The 19795-nt window shown below is 41.4% G+C and overlaps 1 protein-coding gene across 1 annotated transcript; it reads left to right on the top strand.

The window, feature by feature from the left end:
* Positions 1–69: 69 nt before the first annotated feature.
* On the top strand, positions 70–16886 carry LOC127793039 (probable LRR receptor-like serine/threonine-protein kinase At3g47570). The gene is made up of 6 exons (XM_052323803.1): positions 70–877; positions 944–1306; positions 9564–9707; positions 14034–16034; positions 16142–16492; positions 16601–16886. The coding sequence occupies exons 1-5, from the start codon at positions 370–372 to the stop codon at positions 16489–16491; spliced, it is 3366 nt and encodes a 1121-aa protein (XP_052179763.1). The 5' UTR covers positions 70–369; the 3' UTR covers position 16492; positions 16601–16886.
* The last annotated feature ends 2909 nt before the right edge of the window (positions 16887–19795 follow it).

Below are 19795 nucleotides of genomic sequence, written 5' to 3'. Positions count from 1 at the left end.
TTTCATCTTCACGAACGCGCAATTACATGCTTGAAAAATTATCACCTCAATTGTTGGCGACGAACCAGAGACGATGTGAGCGAGCGCCAGTTATCGTCCAATTAACCCATGACCAAACCACTGTACTTAATTTGACCGATTAAGAACACCACTTGGTTGCTTCTTCCACCATTCATCTAACATATTCCTACGGGCTTACGACAAGGCAAGGCAAGACTTTTGGTTGACGAAGAAGACCAGGCTTAATTTCTCGTCGCATTAATGTCGGTTCCCACTTGTAACCCACTTCTTTATCTCTACACAATCGACCTAGCTATATCTATATATACACATCCTGGTTTCCTATAGGCAACATATAATATACATTACATGTATCCAAAAGATTCCGATTCACTCATGGAGAAACCATGCTTACTTCTTCTTCTTGTTACCATGTTTTCGGTGCATTATTGTCTTGAATCTTCCTTGGCTGGAACAGTGACCAACATTGACACTGATCAATCTGCTCTTTTTGCTTTGAAATCCCATATTTTTTACCCTACCAATGTGTTGCTCAAGAACTGGACTAATAGCACGCCGGTTTGTACTTGGTTTGGAGTAACTTGCAATGCTCGCCACAAAAGAGTTGCAACCTTAAACATTGCTAACATGGGCCTCATAGGTACCATCCCTCCAGATTTGGGGAACCTCTCATTTCTTGTTTCGCTGGACCTTACCGCCAATAATTTCCATGGTGATCTCCCCAAAGAATTGGCTCATCTTCGTCGATTGGTGATCCTTAGTTTTGCATTTAATAACTTCACCGGACAGATCGCATCGTGGTTGGGTCCCTTTCCTAGGCTTCAGTTATTGAATCTTGAGAATAACAGCTTTTCAGGTACTCTCTCTCTCTCTCTCTCTCTCTCTCTCTCTGCAACACTGAAACAGTAGTAATCTCATGCAGGAAATGTTCCAGAAGAAGTTGGTAAACTTGAGAGGCTAAAAGGGCTGGTCATGGACGGTAACCAACTTCAGGGCCCTATACCATTTGGCATCTTCAACATCTCGTCACTTGAATATATCTCTTTTATGTACAACAAGCTCAGTGGCAGGCTTCCAACAGACGTGTGTCGTTATCTTCCAGAACTGCAATACTTTAGAGTATCTGGCAATGAATTAGAAGGCCAAATTCCATGGGGTTTACAAGAGTGCTCAAACCTTCAAGTATTGGGTTTGTCGAAAAACAAATTCACTGGATTCATACCAAGGGAGATCGGGAACTTAACCAAGCTTGAGGAGTTATTTCTTGGCCTAAACAATTTGGCAGGTACATAATCTAATTAATGGCAACCTTCTATTTTAGTTCTAGTTATCTTTCAGTTAAGTTACTTAAGAATTTCATTTTTATGCGTGATTGAACACTTGCATCCGTCCTGTGGTTGAAACAATTTGAAAGGTAAGATTTTTTACAGTTGTTTTTAATACTTGTACACATCTTATTCATATAGAATAAATAGAATACGTTTTAGAGTACTTTTTGTACAATTTATCATATATATATATATGAGATCCATGAAAGAGTGCACCCTCCAATCCACAGTTGATCCCTAGTGTCTAAACTGAACTGTTCTTCGTTTTCCTCCATGGATAAATTTTACCTTTCCAGAATTACCATCCCAATCCTTTTGGATCAACCGAAAGCATGTTCCTGATCCACATCCACAGATCCACTCCATATGAAAAGAGAGAAAGCAATTCATTGGATCTATCAACCCAAAGCATTGGTTATCATTCTGTTTGATCTTTATGTGTTTGTGCTGTTTAGATTTCTCTCTTGTTTGTTTGTCTACTCTTTGTTTTGGTTGTGGTTGGATTTCAACCAATGTTTCAAAAATCGGACCAGAGAGCGAACCGGCCTATTAATTGGGTCACGGGTCAGTTGGTCCGACCGGTTAGATCGGAGTAGTCCGACCGGATGATGTCATATATATATATATATTATAATTAAATAATATATATTAAATATATATTTTAATATATATTTAAAATACTAATATTCTATATATTATTATGAGAAATGCTATTATTAACTAATATACAACTAATATTTTATATATAATTGTTATATATGTTATTAAAGAATTAATTAAGAATTAAAAATTTAAAAATAAGTGAGAATGTGAAAAAATCGGGGTCAACCCAGTTCCCGGTTCAACCGGTTTTGATCGGGTTGAAGAAGATTTGAATTTTTATGTCAAACTGGACCGGATAGGCCACCGGTTCCCGGTTAAACCAGTCCGACAGGCCGGTCCAGTCCGATTTTGAAAACAGTGATTTCAACTACATATGTAATGTCCTCTCCTTACTTTTTTTTATCAGGAAATAAAATGTATAGACCAAAATAAACTGTACAAATACACTGGGCATCCCCAAGCAATACAAAGGAAATAACCAAAGCTAACGATCTATAATAAAAGCCTCATAGTGAGTTAAAACATGAGGATACAAAACAAAAATAACTCTGCATACATTTGTTTTAACCCTCTTAATGATGTTATTCACGGATGGACTTTGTGATGGATGCCCTGATCCTCGGAAGGTGATTAACGCCTTGCTATTGTAGGATAGAAGGGGAAAATCGGAATATTAAGAAATAAAGGTCTATTTGTATTAATTTACTTGATGAATACAAATGAGCCAGACAACCCTTTATATAGTGGTTGTTCGTGACCCTTCAAAGTGATACATCTTGTAAAATATAAGACATGACTGTTGGAAATGAAAATATACAACTATTGGCGTTGGTAGTTATTGAGCGGTTATGGGCGGTTGCTGTCAACAGGTGCAATGGTTGGCTGGCAGTGGGCGTGCTTCTGTGGCCATGCACCTGTCATGGGCCTTGCGTGGCCCTGCTGGTGCTGCATGGTGCAGATGGCTTGTCATCGGGTGCCCTTGCTGGCGCCAGCGCCCATGTCATGCGGCCTGCACCAAGACAAATGGCCTCGGCCGGCCCAGCATGCGGCAGTGCGGCCTGATCTGTTGCGGATGCTTGTGGTGCTGGCTTAGCTTGCGCACCAGGCTGCAGCAACTGTGGGTCTGCAGCAGTTGCTTGTGCAAGATTGCAGTCATGTGCTGGCACGGTGGGAACCTCGGTTGTGGTGGTTGCAACTTGGGGGCTCAACATTCCCCCCCCCCCCCTTGGGAACCATCTTGTCCTCAAGATGCAAGTAGGGAAACTGGTAGGCAAGGTACTCGGTTGACTCCCATGTAGCCTCCTCGGGTGCCATGTTCTCCCACTGCACCAGTGCCTCCGGTATCTTCTTGCGATTCTTCTTGACCACACGGTAGTCTAGGACCCTTAAGGGCTGGACCAGCAAGGTGGTGTCTTCATTAAGCTCAGGCAAATTGTGCACAACATCGGTGAGATGGCCCACCTTGGCTTTGAGTTGTGACACATGAAAAATTGGATGCACGCGTGTGTCAGCCGGCAAGTCTAACTTGTATGCAATGGGTCCAATCTTCTGAAGGATCTTACAGGGCCCATAGTATCGGTAGCCCAACTTCATCTTTGCAGCAAAAGTCACACTCTTCTGCCTTCTTGGTCGGAGCTTGACATAAACCATGTCGCCTTCTTGAAATTGCTTGTCTTGCCTCCCTTGATCATAGTAATTCTTTATGCGAGATTGTGCCTTGACCAAGTTGGTTTTTAACTCTTCCAAGAGTTCATCTCGTTCCACCAATGCTTGATCCACACTGTCCATGGGGGATTGGTTGGGCGTATATGAGACAAGTGTTGGAGGAGTCCGCCCATAAACGGCTTCAAATGGTGTCCGCCCCAATGATTGATGGAATGTGGTATTGTACCAGTATTCTGCCCATGCTATATGATCGGCCCAAGTGTGGGGATTGCTTTGTGAAAAGCAACGGAGGTATTGCTCCAATGTTCTGTTGGTGACCTCCATTTGGCCGTCGGTTTGTGGGTGGTATGAGGAACTAGCAGAAAGTTCAGTCCCTAGCATCTTGAACAACTCCTTCCAGAAATGGCTGGTGAAGATGCGGTCCCTGTTGGTGATGATAGTGCGTGGCAGGCCATGTAGCCGCACCACTGTTTGCATGAACACACGAGCCACGGACTGGGCTGTGAATGGGTGAACCAAAGGGATGAAATGAGCATATTTGCTCAATCGGTCCACCACGACTAGAATAGAGGAAAATCCTTGGGATTTTGGAAGGCCCTCTACAAAGTCCATTGTTAAGTCCTCCCAGATTTGTTCAGGCACGGGCAAGGGTTGCAGCAATCCGCTAGGGAGTGTGGAGTCGCTCTTAGCGCGCTGGCAGGTGTCGCACTCAGCCACGTGCCTGGCTATCTGCTGCTTCACGCCTTCCCAATAGAAGAGGCGGTTCAGTCTTTTCCAGGTGCGGTAACTTCCCGAATGGCCTCCTTCCCTTGAATTGTGGAAATGGCGGATCAGGTTGACCCTCAGATCCTACATATCTGGAACATATGCTCGCCCATTGTACAGTAAAAGGCCATTTCGTAATTCATAATCATCAGGGGAAGTACCTTCTTCGATGGCTTGTATTAATTCTTGGCTTCGCTGGTCGGTTGTGAGTGCATCTCGTATCTGCTACCAAATTGCCCATGTAGGCCCTGTGATGGGTAGCAGTTGTGGCCCATCTTCCCGCCGGGACAAGGCATCAGCCACCTTGTTTTGGGCACTCGGTCGGTATACAATCTCATAGTCAAAGCCCATAAGCTTTGCCACCCATTTTTGTTGGGCGAGTGTGAGAACTCGCTGCTCTAGCAAGTACCGCAATGGCTGCTGGTCAGTAACAATCTTAAAACGTTGCCCCAAGAGATATGGATGCCATACTCTGACTACTTCAATGATGGCTAGCATTTCTTTGGCATATGCGGACCATGTTACTTTAGTTGGCCCAAGGGCCTTACTAAGGTAGGCCACTGGCCGATCTTGCTGCACCAGCACAGCGCCGATGCCAACATTGATGGCATTTGTATGCACTTCAAACGGTTGGGAAAAATCTGGCATAGCCAGGATAGGGGTGCATGTCATGGCTTGCTTGAGTTCTGCGAAGGCTTGGTTTGCTTTATCTGTCCACTGAAAATTGCCTTTCTTGAGCAATTGAGTTAACGGCTTGGCGATGATTCCATAGTGCCGCACAAATTTGCGGTAGTAGCCGGTGAGTCCCAAGAAGCCTCGGAGTTGGGTAATGTTGGTAGGCTGCGGCCAAGACTGCATGGCAGCAATCTTGCGGGTGTCCACCTTAACTCCTTCTGGACAGATCCAATGCCCCAAATACTCTACCTCTGTCTGGCCGAATGCGCACTTGGATAGTTTGATGCAAAAGTGGGCTTGGGCCAGTATGGTGAGTGCTTGCCGCAAATGCAGTAAATGTTGTGCTCTTGTCTTGGAATAAATTAATATGTCATCAAAAAATACCAAGACAAACTTACGAAGCACTGGCTGAAAAATCTAATTCATTGCCTCTTGAAATGTCGATGGGGCGTTGCATAGTCCGAATGGCATAACGAGATATTCGTAATGGCCATGATGGGTTCGAAAGGTTGTCTTGTGGATGTCTTGTGGGTACATGCGGATTTGATGGTATCCTGCACGTAGGTCCAACTTTAAAAAGATGGTTGCGCCTCCCAACTCATCTAACATATCATCAATTGAAGGGATAGGAAATCGGTCTTTCACTGTAGCCTTGTTTAGGGCGCGGTAATCAATGCAAAAGCACCATGTACCGTCTTTCTTCTTGACGAGTAGAACTGGTGAAGAAAAAGGACTCGTGCTCGGTCGTATGAGATTCTGATGAAGCATTTCCTTTACTTGCTTCTCTATCTCATCTTTTTGGTGGTGGGCGTACCTGTATGGGGGTACATTTACGAGCTGTTGCTCGTCTATGAGGGGTATGCAATGATCACAATCCCTGCTTGGTGGTAGGGTGGTTGGTTCTTGCAAGACTCAAGGAAAATCTGCAAGTACCTCTTGAATGTCTACTGTTATTTCTTCCCTCGGTGGGTCGGTTGTTGCTGGAAAATCTTCTTGACTGCGGGGTTGGGTTGCCACTTGAATGGCATAGCATCCACCACCCGCTCGGATCAACTTCTGAATTTCATTTTCGTTGGCTGCACGGTTGTGACCAGGTTGCATTGACAAGCATACTTGTCGGCCTCCAAGTGTGAACTCCATAGCGAGTCGCTTGTAATCAAATGCCACTTTGCCCAATTGAGATAGCCACTGCACACCCAATACGATGTCAACCCATGCCAAGGGTATGGCATATAGGTCCACCATCACTGTAATGTGATGGATCTTCAGGCTAACGGACTTGCATTGTTAGGTGCAAGTCAGCCTGTCACCGCTGGCTACACGCACTTGAAAAGCGTCTATGCGAGTGATTGGGATCTGCAGCCTTTGGGCAATCCTTGTGCTGATGAAATTATGCGTTGACCCGTTATCAATAAGCAGGCTAACTTCTTTGTTGCGCAACCAGGTTGTGATGCGCATAGTCTGTGGGCCGGATGAACCAGCCAAAGCATGTAGGGATACTTCTGGCTGTTCATCAACATTTGTTGCTGTGCCTTCTGCAGGCCAGTCAAGAGGCATATCAGGCTCTGCCTCCTCCTCGTCCCAATCTTGTAGGTCACACTCGATCAGAAACGCTTGGGCCTTCTTACACTTGTGACCCGGAGTGAATTTCTCGTTGCAATTAAAACATAGGCCTTGCTCGCATCGCTTCTGCATTTCTGCCCATGAGAGGCGCTTTACGCCTGGGGGAATAGGCTTGCTGGACGTGGCTTGTGGCGGGGGTGGTACCTTTGGCTTGTACCCGCTAATGTTTGCAGCCACGGCAGGGCCTTTGTAGGCGTAAGCCTTACGTATGGACTGCAATTGCTCGTCCTTAAGCCTTGCAATTTCAATGGCATGTCGCAGATGGGTAGGCCTGTGCAACTTAACTTCTGTTGCCAACTCTGGCTTAAGGCCTCCCACGAATGCCCCTACTAAGGCCTTTTCCAGGCCAATCCCTTACTTGTGTGGCGACCCTCTCGAATTCTTTTTGGTAATCTCTAAGGGATCCAATCTGTTGCATTTTTGATAGTGCTTCATCATAATCCATGTATCCAGTGGGGCCAAATCTGGTGCGAACTTCTTGTTCAAAGTCTTTCCATTTGATGGTTTTGCCTTGACTTTCATAGGTACGTGAAAGCCATTGCCACCAATGATTTGCTTCTCCTTCCAAAAAATAGGCAGCATATTTCGCCTTTTCTTGACTGTTCATATCTTGTGTCTTGAAGAATTGATTGGCACGACTTAACCAAGAGATGGGGTCTTCGCCACTAAATGTGGGGAATTGCAAGCGTGGCTTAAAAATAGATCGATAGCAGCCAAAAAGGTTTCCTTCATCCTCCCTTTCGTCTTCTTTTTCCTCATCCTCAGATTCATTCTCAGATCTTGAGGCATTCCTCTGATTAACAGATCCAGTTCGCTGCCTTTGGGAAGATCTACTATTACTTCGCCTTGATGATTGACGCTGCTCTTGTTGTTGTTCCATCAAAAGCGTGAGTCTTTGCAAATTTTGTTCCATTCTTGTAAACCTCTCTTCCGTGGTGTTGGTCATAGATTCCAAGGTTTCAATTCTTTCACGGTGTGTTGGTACTCCAGCCATTATTGGTTGGTCGGTTGGAAAATAAAACTTCGGAGAACGTCTTCCAAGCAGTGGGTAGCCTCTCAACGAAAACATCAATGATGGATGCCCTGGTCCTCGGAAGGTGATTAACGCCTTACTATTGCGGGATAGAAGGGGAAAATCGGAATATTAAGAAATAAAGGTCTCTTTGTATTAATTTACTTGATGAATACAAATGAGCCAGACAACCCTTTATATAGTGGTTGTTCGTGACCCTTCAAAGAGATACATCTTGTAAAATATAAGACATGACTGTTGGAAATGAAAATATACAACTATTGGCGTTGGTAGTTATTGGGCGGTTATGGGCGGTTGCTGTCAACAGGTGCAATGGTTGGCTGGCAGTGGGCGTGCTTCTGTGGCCATGCACCTGTCATGGGCCTTGTGTGGCCCTGCTGGTGCTGCATGGTGCAAATGGCTTGTCATCGGGTGCCCTTGTTGGCGCCAGCGCCCATGTCATGCGGCCTGCACCAAGACAAATGGCCTCGGCCGACCCAGCATGCGGTAGTGCGGCTTGATCTGTTGCGGATGCTTGTGGTGCTGGCTTAGCTTGCGCACCAGGCTGCAGCAGTTGCTTGTGCAAGATTGCGGTCATGTGCTGGCACGGTGGGAACCTCGGTTGTGGTGGCTGCGACTTGGGGGCTCAACACTTTGGCCTTAAAAATATGACGAGTCCTAACTGTCCAAAGAAAGTAGACTGCACTAGTCAGTGCAATTTTCTTAGCCTTACTCTGCCAAAAAGACACACTAGCCTATTTTTTAAGCCATTTTAAGGCACTAAGCAATAGAAGACATAGACATGCGGATGCCAAGCCAAGCTTTAATATGCCCCAAAATCACTGAACTCACTGAACACTGGAAGAAAACATGCTGATGCGACTCATCACAGGAACCATAAAGACCGCAGCTTCTGTCAATGTCCAAAAATTACAGATTATCCTTCGTTAACAGTTTGGATTTAACACTAAGCCACAGCATAAGGACATGCTTAGGGGTAATAGACACATTCCAAACGTAACTGTCCCATATCTTTTTAACCCCTTTCGGACGGAAAAACTCATAGGCACTTGATAAGATACTGCCTCCCACAGCCCAGCTAGATAGCAGTTGAATGGCAGCCTCCATCGACCCCTCCGATTGACAAAGAGAGTCTTTTATAGACAGGATACACTTCAGCAGAGGCGAGTCTCCCTTTCTTGGAGATCATCCCCAAATTGTACCATTGCAAAGATAGACATGGTTAACCCATCAGACCCATAACGAGTCTTTCTTTTGGTGGATATTCCATAAAGCTTTAACAAGCAAGGCCAAATTCCAACACTTCAGATCTTTAAAACCAAGTCCACCCTTTGATTTTGGAAGGCAGACATCCTTCCAAGAAACCAGCGAGTGATTGGAATTCCACAAGAAGGCTTTGCACAATCGAGTGATCTTGACAATAACCGCAGCTGGAATCGGCAATATTGAAAGCCAAAAACATTCCACACCTTGAAAAGTGGCTCTAATCAACTCAGCTCTACCTGCATAGGACATTGAAGCACTCATCCATGTCCTCTTTTTACTTTGATTGACCCTTAGATTGTGGAATTTATTTGTCAGTAAATAATTTTGAATTGTCTATTGAATGGCTTAATGTTTTAATGGACTTGGTAAAGGATTATTTGATAAGAGTTTTTAAATTTCTATTTTTAGTTTTCGTTTCCATTAGAAAAATACAAAAAAACATATAGAACACATTTTCTTCTTGTTTTTGTTAAGTAAAGTTAAGTGGTTAATTAATTTTATATTATTATTTTTCTATTAATATGTCTTTTTACTCTAATCCCGTCTAATTACTTAAATATTTTTGCCGGATAATTGTTTTGCAGGAGGGATCCCGCAGGAGTTGGGTAATCTGGTTAATTTGAAGATTCTACACTTGAGAGATGCTAACCTTACTGGTTTCATCCCAACCCACATTGGAAATTGTACTTCAATCACAGTGCTAAACCTATCAAACAATAACTTGACAGGTATATACTTGTTCTTCACTAAATTATTATTATGCCCAATAATTACAATTAATGTTGAGATACAAACACTCGAGCCATAATGGAAATGCCAAGATAACCCACAAGTAGACAAATAAAAAGTGAATATAATGAATGAGATAAAAATCAATATGAGCATAATAATCATGCCAAGTTATTTAAAATACAAATACTTCTAATAGTGTGTTCCTAACCCGAACCATAATAATATTTTTACGTCAACATAAATTTAAATTTGGCTCCAATTTTGCCTAGAATTAAACCTAAAATCTTATCCTCGTATTTTGAAATTTTACAAAAAATTTATTTTTAAAAGGGTCAAACATAACCCCAATTTTGCTAAGTTTGACCGTTCTCAGGTCAAACTTGCTACCCACCCCTCGCCTTTCTTCTTTCTCGTCCAAATGGTCTGGGGTATGCTTTGTTCTCGTTTGGTTCTTCTTCTCTTCTCCTTCTATCCTCTTCTCTCTTTGTGTGGTGATCCTTCTAGCGATTCCTTCATCACCTATCTGTAAGCCTCCAAAGGATGCCACTATTCCATTTCCTTAAAATGAAAAAGTTGAGATACAACCTTAATTTTTTAGAAAATTCCAATGCATATATATGCAAATTTTCTCAACATTAATCTAATAGAATGCAGCATTTTCAAAACTTTAGTATGTCAAAAGACACTAACATAAAGATAACGCAGTCTATCAGGTGAATATATAAAATCACAATTTCAATATCACCACCAATTGCAATCTATAAGATGCTTCCAGGTCTAGTCATCAAACAAATACAGTAATAGCAAGAACTTTTTCCTCTAAACTCAATTACAGTAACTTCAACAGCCAAAACTTTTCTTAGTCATCACCTCGCCTAATACAACGTTGATATGCTTACCCGGCCCACAAATACAAATAATTTTTTTGAGCAAAAAAGTAAAATCCAAAGCTAGGCCATCCAATTATGGCAAAAATAATGGCTATGGCATAAAAAATGGCAAGTGATAAGTGAACTCGTATTTACGATCATATCTATTTTACAGATTGGCAAAGCCTAAGAGTTGAGGATAAACATGATTAGATAAATCCATTAATTGTGAACAGAGTGCACCCTTCGCCAATCCACATTCATGACTGAACCAAGCTGTTTACTTCCACATGCTAATTCTGGCTTCCCAGAACCTTGCCAATCCTTTAGGCTAGTGGCTAAGGGAATCTTACTTCATTTTCAATGATGATCTACAAACAAGCGGCCTTAGAAGAAAATCCATAGGTGGCGTTTGGTGCCTTCCCACTTTATACTTTCCCAGCAATGAACATCCTTGGAGAAGAGCAGACGACATCCAACCACAAATCATGACCAAAAAGTATTGTAGAGATCAAGAATTCATGGAGTTTATTTAATGGACATCAAAAGAAGATGCTACGGATAGCATCTTCTTTCTTCCATCCAAAAGTGAAATAGCCCACTGTATAACTCAGTGATCTTACAATCTATAATAATGTCAAGGGGAAGAGACCTTGTTTCATATTCTTGACCATTGTCCTCCAATACATAGCTAGGCTATTTGGTATGTGTTATGCATGGAAAAATACAGAAATGAGAGAATCGTAGAAGCGCCACGTGGCAGCCCGAAGGAGCGCTACGTGGCAAGACCACCATGGGTGACCCAGGAGGTCACCCGGGGGTGGCAGCAAGGTGTGCCCCCGAGTGAGGGTCACTCGGGGGTAAGGTACCCCCGAGTAACCCCACTCGCGGGGGCAGGGGAGGGGGTTGCGCCTCAGTGCTCAAGGCAGCCAGGCGCGCAAGGCCTCCTCGCACCCGGCCCCGTGCACTCACGCGCATGATCCCGCGTGCTCTCCCTCGCGCCAGCACTCACATCCTCGCCCGAATGAGGGTCACCCAGGGTACCACGCCCACATCCGCGTGCCCCACGCCTTCGCATCAACACCTCCAAGAGAATAGGCCTAAAACCACCCCCACGAGACTCAGTCAAAGCCTCTCCGAGATTCTTGCCGTGAAGGTCGGGACACACGACACATGGATGCCCCTCCCATTGTTATAAATAGGAGGTCTCTTTCTTTCATTGGGTATGCAATCTCTCGCTCTCGCATTTACACTCTTGCTTTCAAGCAATTTACTTCTATGAGGGTCTGATTTAAGCATTGGAGGGTCCGCGTGGGGACTTTCACCCACACCCCTAACCGATTCTCTTTCTAGCAGGTCATCCATTGTTCTCAACCTAGCCAAGGGACTCACCCATCGCTGTTTCTACCCCCGGAAAACTCATTCATCGCTGTCACTTCACCCCGGAAGACTCATCCATCGCTCAAATACGCCACACGAGGGTCACCCATCACTCGGATCGTCCATAAGAGGGTCACCCATCGCTCGGATCGTCCATAAGAGGGTCATCCATCGATTGTTTTCCTTTTTTACAAATTTATTGTTGTAATCGTGAAATAGCATCTTCTTTCTTCCATCCAAAAGTGAAATAGCCCGCTGTATAACTCAGTGATCTTACAATCTATATGTATGTCAAGGGGAAGAGACCTTGTTTCATATTCTTGTCCATTGTCCTCCAATACATAGCTAAGCTATTTGGTATGAATGTTGGGAAATTTTTGATAGACCACTGGATGATTTTGGATTTCAGAGGATGATTCTAATCCCCAACCCACTAAGGCTGCATGAAGCATGATCTATTTGATGTGAACCCGCTATGGGACAAGGCCAAAGGAACCCACAAAAGATTAAAATGAACCCCAGAAAAGCCAAAATCGGATAGAAGAGCAAAGAATTCCCGACCCGTTGATTCACGAATCAAGAACCTAGACTATATTAAAATCTAGACCCGTTGATTATGCGGAAACAAGAACCAAGAATTGTTGAACGCCACAAAGGAATCATTCATTTGATAAGTTCAAAGTTTTGTTCATTGAAGAACAAAATTGAAGAGATGGATCTCTCAAATTCAAAAATTCATAATAATCTCTGTCTAATATTTACAATGGAGAAGCCTTTAAATAGGCGAATAATTAAATCCTAATTCTACATGGAAACAAATAAAAATCCTAAATTACATAGAAAATAAATAAATGACTAGATTTGGTCAGTCAATCAATCAATCATTCATTTTATATTCCAAGATCTTTTCAATCAATCAATCAGGCAATCAATCAATCATCTATTCCTTTTATGCTCTCAAATCTTGTCAATAAATTAACCAATCAATCAATCATGCGCCCAAATCTTGCAATCAATCAGTCAATCAACAACCATTCCTTTTTATGCGCAAATCTTGTCAATCATCCAATTCCGACATAGTTGACTAGGTTGACTTGTCGGATTGCATCATTGTTAGTCGGCCCTCCACAATTCTCATCACTGTTAGCCTCACAGGGACAGATTATTCTTATCATTATATTACAAATTTGCTTATAAAAAATTATTGCAAATAAACCCAACCTTATTTTATATCTAAAATGCAATATTTAACAAGAAGTTTAGCAAAGTACCTTGTGAATTGGCCTATTTCTCTGAAAATGGATAATTACAAAAACTCCTCGTACGGTAATTCACGCAAAAGTTTCTTACGAGTCCCCTCTTTAGTTATTAGTTAATTGGTTTCTGGGAGGGATCCGCAGGAGTTGGGTATTCTAGTTAATTTGAAGATCCTATGCTTGGAAAATGCTGGCCTCACTAGTTATCATCCCAATCGACATTGAAAACTGTAGTTCAATCACAAATATAAACCTAAAAAACAAAATACTAGACAGGAATATTTTTCTCACTATTATTTGGTAAATTTACAATGGTCAATAGTTACAATTAGTTTTGATTTTATTTTATTTCTTAACATGGGAGAAAATACAACACAATGCTAGAGAGAGAGAGAGAGAGAGGAATAAAAATGGGCAAGCAAAAACACCGAAGCGTCATGCAGACTTTGGTTTGTGCTGCTCAGAGTTGAGGAATTCAAGATAAGGTTCTCTTTGACTTATTCTATTCTTCTGTGCTCATCCTTGAACTTTGGATTTGTTGAGAAAAAGATAATAGAAAGGTCAAGAACATCAAAAGTACATAAATAAATTAACAATTAAAACAAAAAGAAGCCAAGCAATTCTTTTATTTAGAAAATTGAGAATAAAATGAATAAGATTGAAAGAAAAGTTGTAGACCACAAAATATATAAATATATTTGTATCATATGCAAAAAAGGAAAAAAAAAAAACTCGTAATCAGTGAACAAATGCACAATAATGTAGATGTAACAATCATGATTCAGGAATGTTAATTTTATTTTATTTTCTTTAACAGGTATAATACCAGAGGAAATCAGTAGCCTTGGGAATTTGGAGCAATTGCTGATCCACTTCAACAACTTACGAGGCCCCATTCCAACTGCCATCTTCAACATCTCAACATTAAAAATCATTTCACTTGTTAATAATCACTTCTCTGGAAATCTACCACCAACTATGGGCAATGGGCTACCCAATCTTGAACTACTCTATCTAGATAGAAATGAGCTCACAGGAGCAATCCCAAACTCAATTACTAATGCTACTAAACTCACAGAAATAGATCTTTATATGAATAAATTGAGGGGTTCAATTCCTCTTTCCCTTGAAAAATTGGTACTCCTTCAATACTTGAACATCGGTAGAAACAATCTCACTGGTCAACGCCCATCTCTAGAATTGAGCTTCCTCAAATCCTTGACCAAGTGTCGCCATTTACAAATATTGTGGCTGAATGAAAATCCTTTAAATGGCTACCTTCCATCTTCTATTGGAAACCTTTCCACTTCCCTCACGAGCATTAGAGCAAGATACTGTGGAATTATAGGCAACATTCCAAATGAAATTGGTCACTTAAACAATTTGGTACTCTTAGATCTTGGCAACAATTTTTTGACTGGTTCACTTCCCACAACACTCAAAGCACTAGTGAATCTTCAAGAACTATATCTCGATAACAACAGTCTACATGGTCACATTTCTGATGATCTTTGCTACTTACAAAAATTGGGATCCTTATATTTGGAAAGGAATAAATTTTCAGGTCCAGTGCCAACATGTTTAGGAAATATCAGTTCTTTAAAAAACCTTTACCTGGGTTTCAACAAATTAACTTCCAATTTACCAGCGAGCCTGTGGAGCCTGAAAGATCTTTTGCGTCTTGACATGTCCTCAAATGTACTTACAGGCTCTCTACCCCAAGAGATTGGAAGTTTAAAAGTTGCCATCTATATAAATCTGTCAATGAATCAATTCACAAAACAAATACCTAGCACGGTTGGAAGTCTCATAAACATGATCCGTCTTTCTTTGGCACACAACAAATTTGAAGGTCCCATTCCTCAGTCAATTGGAAAGATGATTGGTTTGGAGGACCTTGATCTATCACATAATGATCTTTCTGGCACGATTCCCACATCTTTAGAAGCACTCTCATACCTCAAGTATTTTAATGTATCTTTCAATCAATTGAGAGGAAAAGTTCCAAGTGGAGGACCCTTCAAGAATTTCACGAATATGTCTTTTTTGTCAAATGAAGCATTGTGTGGCGCCTATTGGATACAACTGCCACCATGCCCTGATGGTTCCCCTCAGCATTCAAGGAGAAAAAGAGTGCTTGTCTTTGTATTTGTTTTCCTGGGGGTCGGATTGATAATTCTTGTGTTGACCCTTTCATTTGTGTGGCTGAGATGTCGAAGAACAAATCCACCTTCAGCTCCGACTCTTACGTTAAATACAATAACACACGGAAGAATTCCACACCATGAACTTGTACAAGCAACTAATGGGTTCAATAACAGCAACTTGCTTGGCAGAGGGAGTTTTAGTTCAGTTTACAAAGGAATTCTCAGAGATGGGACAATCGTAGCCGTGAAAGTATTCAATTTACAGCTAGAAGGATCATCCAAAAGCTTTGATAGAGAATGTGAAATGCTGCGCAACATTCGACATCGAAATCTAAACAAGGTTATAAGCAGCTGCTCTAACCTTGATTTCAAAGCCTTGATACTTGAGTATATGCCTAATGGAAGCCTTGACAAGTTGTTATACTCTAGCAACCTTTTCTTAGATATCCAACAGAGATTAGACATAATGATAGATGTGGCATGTGCATTGGATTATCTCCATCATGGTTATTCTACACCCGTGGTTCACTGTGATCTGAAGCCAAGCAATATCCTGTTAGATGAAGATATGGTTGCGCATGTGAGTGATTTTGGCATTGCCAAGTTCTTAAGAGAGGGCAAGAATGTTGTGCAAACCAACACGCTAGCTACAATTGGTTATACTGCTCCAGGTTTGCTTCTATCATTAGATGTTTACTACAATTACTTTAATTCTCTATTTTTCTTTCTTTCTTATTCCAATATATTGTTAGTATGAATTTAATTTGAGTTCATGCAGAATATGGACAGCAAGGATTAGTGTCCACGAGGTGCGATGTATATAGTTTTGGTATTTCATTGATGGAAATATTTACCAGAAAAAAGCCCTCTGACGAAATGTTTGATCAAGATACGAACTTAAGAAGTTGGGTGAACCAGTCAGTACCAAATGAAGTGATTCATGTTATGGATACCAAACTGTTGAACTTACAGGAAGAACACTTGTCTGCAAAGATCCATTGTGTGTCAACCATCCTAGAATTGGCCTTGAATTGCTCTTCAGAATCACCTGAGGAAAGGTTCAACATGAAGGATGTTGTAGCATCTCTAAAGAATACCAAACGTCAATTCCTCTCAGATTTGAAATAATGTGAGAAATGACTCACTATTTTTAATATCTCAATATTTATGATATATACGTTAAATTGTGCATCATAGGGTAGTAAATTTTGATGGGCTCATTATGTCGAATATGCAGGACTTTCTTAGTGCAACTCAAGGTGCTATGTTCTACATTCATGACAGAAAATAAGCTGGAATCAAGGTGGATTAATTAATTATGGTGGAATTATATGCAACCTCGACTTATTTATAGAATATCAATATTTATCATATTTTCTTTTAGAGGTTAGGATTCTTGTAAATTGCATTTGTAGTATTGCGACTTCAATATGTATGCGTGCATATATGTGTCACATTTATATTGTTATGACTCGATATGTATGTATATATGGATTTCTTAAGTTAAAAGTTTCTTCATGGTCTACGAAGTGTCAACGATTGAGAGACTGATCTTGGTCTTATTCGCGGACAAGATCAGATCATTTTGATTGCGATTGGTTTCTTGATTATATTTTCTTTCTAAATTTGAGGATGTACCTTCTAGAAACTACAACTTTCTATATCTTGTTGTATCCTAATTTGTACAAGTTTCCAAAACTGAATTCGGAAGACATTCTATTTTATTTTTTACGAACTTCCTATATTGATAGGAAGGCGTGTATATATTCAAATCAATTCCCTCAACGGATGAATGAGATTAAAAAGTTTTTCCATGTCTTGTTTGACATGGTATCAGGGCCACAGAATCATAGTCACCATCACCGTTCTTTGGTACTATTGAGGCCTTCATCAATCTTCTTCATACAATGTCTACTATCCATCACTCTAACCCTTGGACACTAACCTGGCCTTGTGTTTAAGAATAGTCCCATCAAGCTTATACTTGACCTAGAACACCCATTTACACCCAATTAAGTTCATATCCTTAGAGAAGGGAACAAGATCCCAAGTATGATTTCAGTGTAGAGCTGAAACTTCCTCCTCCATGGCTTTAACCCATCGTGAGTCTAAAAGAGCCTCATGAACCGAATCAAGTTCAAGAGAGCTCACTAAAGCATGAGGAGAGGTAGGTACAAGATGTTTGGCTTTTGATCTAGTAACCATAGGATGAACAGAAGGTGCAGGTGCAGGGGCAGCTTTTGGTCTAGGTAAGTGAGGGTTAATAACAGGTGACTGAATCTCAAGACAAACAGTCACAGGTGGAGTAGATGAATTTCTAGAATCTGATGAAGAAGATGTAGATAGGACAGGAGTTGAGGGTTGTGGTACTTAAGGAGAAGAAGAAAATGAGGTGAAAGAAGGAAGAGATTGAAATACTAAAGTAGATACCCCATTAGACACCCCACTGGAAGCTAACCTAGAAGAAGACAACAATGTAGTGAAGGAGAACAAACTAGGTGTCACGAACCTAGGGTTCGTGATAGGTTAGAAGAGGAATTAGGGAATGAAATCAGAATTGTAGGAGGGGGGAAATTAGTAGAAAAAGGGAGAGATATTGAGAGAGAAAGGGGAAGAAGCAAGAGGAACGTGAGGGAGATTGGAGAGAGAGACTTAGAGAGAAAGTAGAGATTCAATATCAATTTCAGCATGCCCTCTTCTCTTACAATGGGCCTTTTTATAGGCCTTAGTTAGCTCCTTAACTAATTTCTAACAGCACCCATGTGCTCCTAACAAACACTCAAATATCTCCTAACAAACTAATATAACTAATTACATTATTGCCCTTCTAATTACCCTTGGGACATGACAATTTCCCTCCCTTAAAATGTTTCTTGTCCCCAAGAAACTTATTACCACCTAGCTGTTGCTTCTTTTATCCAATGCCCGCCTTCTCTATCTGATTTTTCTTTCTTTCTTTTCTTGTCCTTCTAGGCATTTTCTTCTTCCTCGTTCTTAAGTATCCAAGATCAATCCCCATCGTAATTCGGCCTAGAACTTCAATAGGAGCAATTTGATAGAGTTCAAGTTCAATACCAGCAGCAGTTGTTCCTATACCTCCCTCGTGCACCACAGCTGCACATTGAAAGATACCATCAGCATCCTCGAAATGCAGCAATGGAAGATTGCAAATTTGCCTTGGACACTCATACCAAGGCTGTTTGTGAGCATTAGCATTAGGAGCTGCTGCAACTTCAATTTCAGCCAACAAATCATCCCTCTATGCAGTAGACAACAACTTGGATTTGCTAGTGGAAGTACAAAACAACATAGCAATAGAAGTTTTGTTTCCTTTGGCAAAATCTTCGACTTCTTCAGCTATCTCCCTTAGCCTTCCTGCCAAAACCAGCACTAGGGGCTGTCTGATACCTATTTTAACCCCAGCCAAGGATGATTCAACCTTCTTTGGATCCAAAGACAAAGGAGCAATATACTTAGGGCCTTCCTTAATTGTATGTGGTCCATCACAATCTTGACCCGGCCTAGGATAAATGTTGCAAGTATTCCCACTCTTAGCTTCCGGTAGGTCCAGAATCGGAGGGAGAATTCCAGCTCCAATATCTGTATAAATTGATGGTCCTTCAATCAGATTTTCCTAACCCAATGCTATTCCATTTCCCACAAATTTTTTATCTGGAACACTACCAAATCCTTCTGCCCATGCACTGACCACCCAGGGTAATAAGCTGGCTTTGGCTTCCTCTATCACTTCATCAATTGCTTCTCTATTATTTCCTTGCAGTCTTTCAGTAGATGCATCTTGGGGTATTATTTGTTTTTTTAACTTCTCAATCACTGCAACTGAATCCCCTTCCTGTCATCTTGACTTCTCCTTCGGTTGGTCCATTTTGAGAAATTCCTCCTTGTTAAAACTTCCGTGATAATCATCGAAGTATTTCGCTGGAAAATTGTAATGATACTCCTTAGATAGTATCATTGCAAACTCTTGCAACTTCTCGCGAAACATTCGATCGAATTCCTTGCACTCTTCATCAAACCCACTGCTGGTTCCTTTGTCCAATTGGCTGATCCCCTCCTTATGTTCCTTGTTGCTGCCAACTGAAAATACAGCCTTCTTTGGCTGCCATTGAAGCTCCATTTCAGCTGAAAATGAAACATTCTTCTGCTGGAATTGAAGCTCCCGCGCACTGCTCCCCTTAGCTGATTTTTCACAATCAGCATACTTTGAAGACCACATACTGCTCTTCTTCAAACAAGTTAACCCAAAATTCAAAGCCAAAATTAACCTTTGTTTCCCTTTGCTCACAGTCTAGAATTTCGATTGGAATCCACCGCCTGAAATTATTACTCCATTATGATCTATCTTAATGAAGTCAGATCGGAATTACCGCAAAGGAGCGCTGGAATTCACAGCCAAGAATCACCCATCCAA

The sequence above is a fragment of the Diospyros lotus genome, unplaced genomic scaffold, assembly GCF_014633365.1.
Source record: "Diospyros lotus cultivar Yz01 unplaced genomic scaffold, ASM1463336v1 superscaf1, whole genome shotgun sequence".
NCBI lineage: Eukaryota > Viridiplantae > Streptophyta > Magnoliopsida > Ericales > Ebenaceae > Diospyros > Diospyros lotus.
This window is presented reverse-complemented; position numbering and strand designations above follow the sequence as displayed.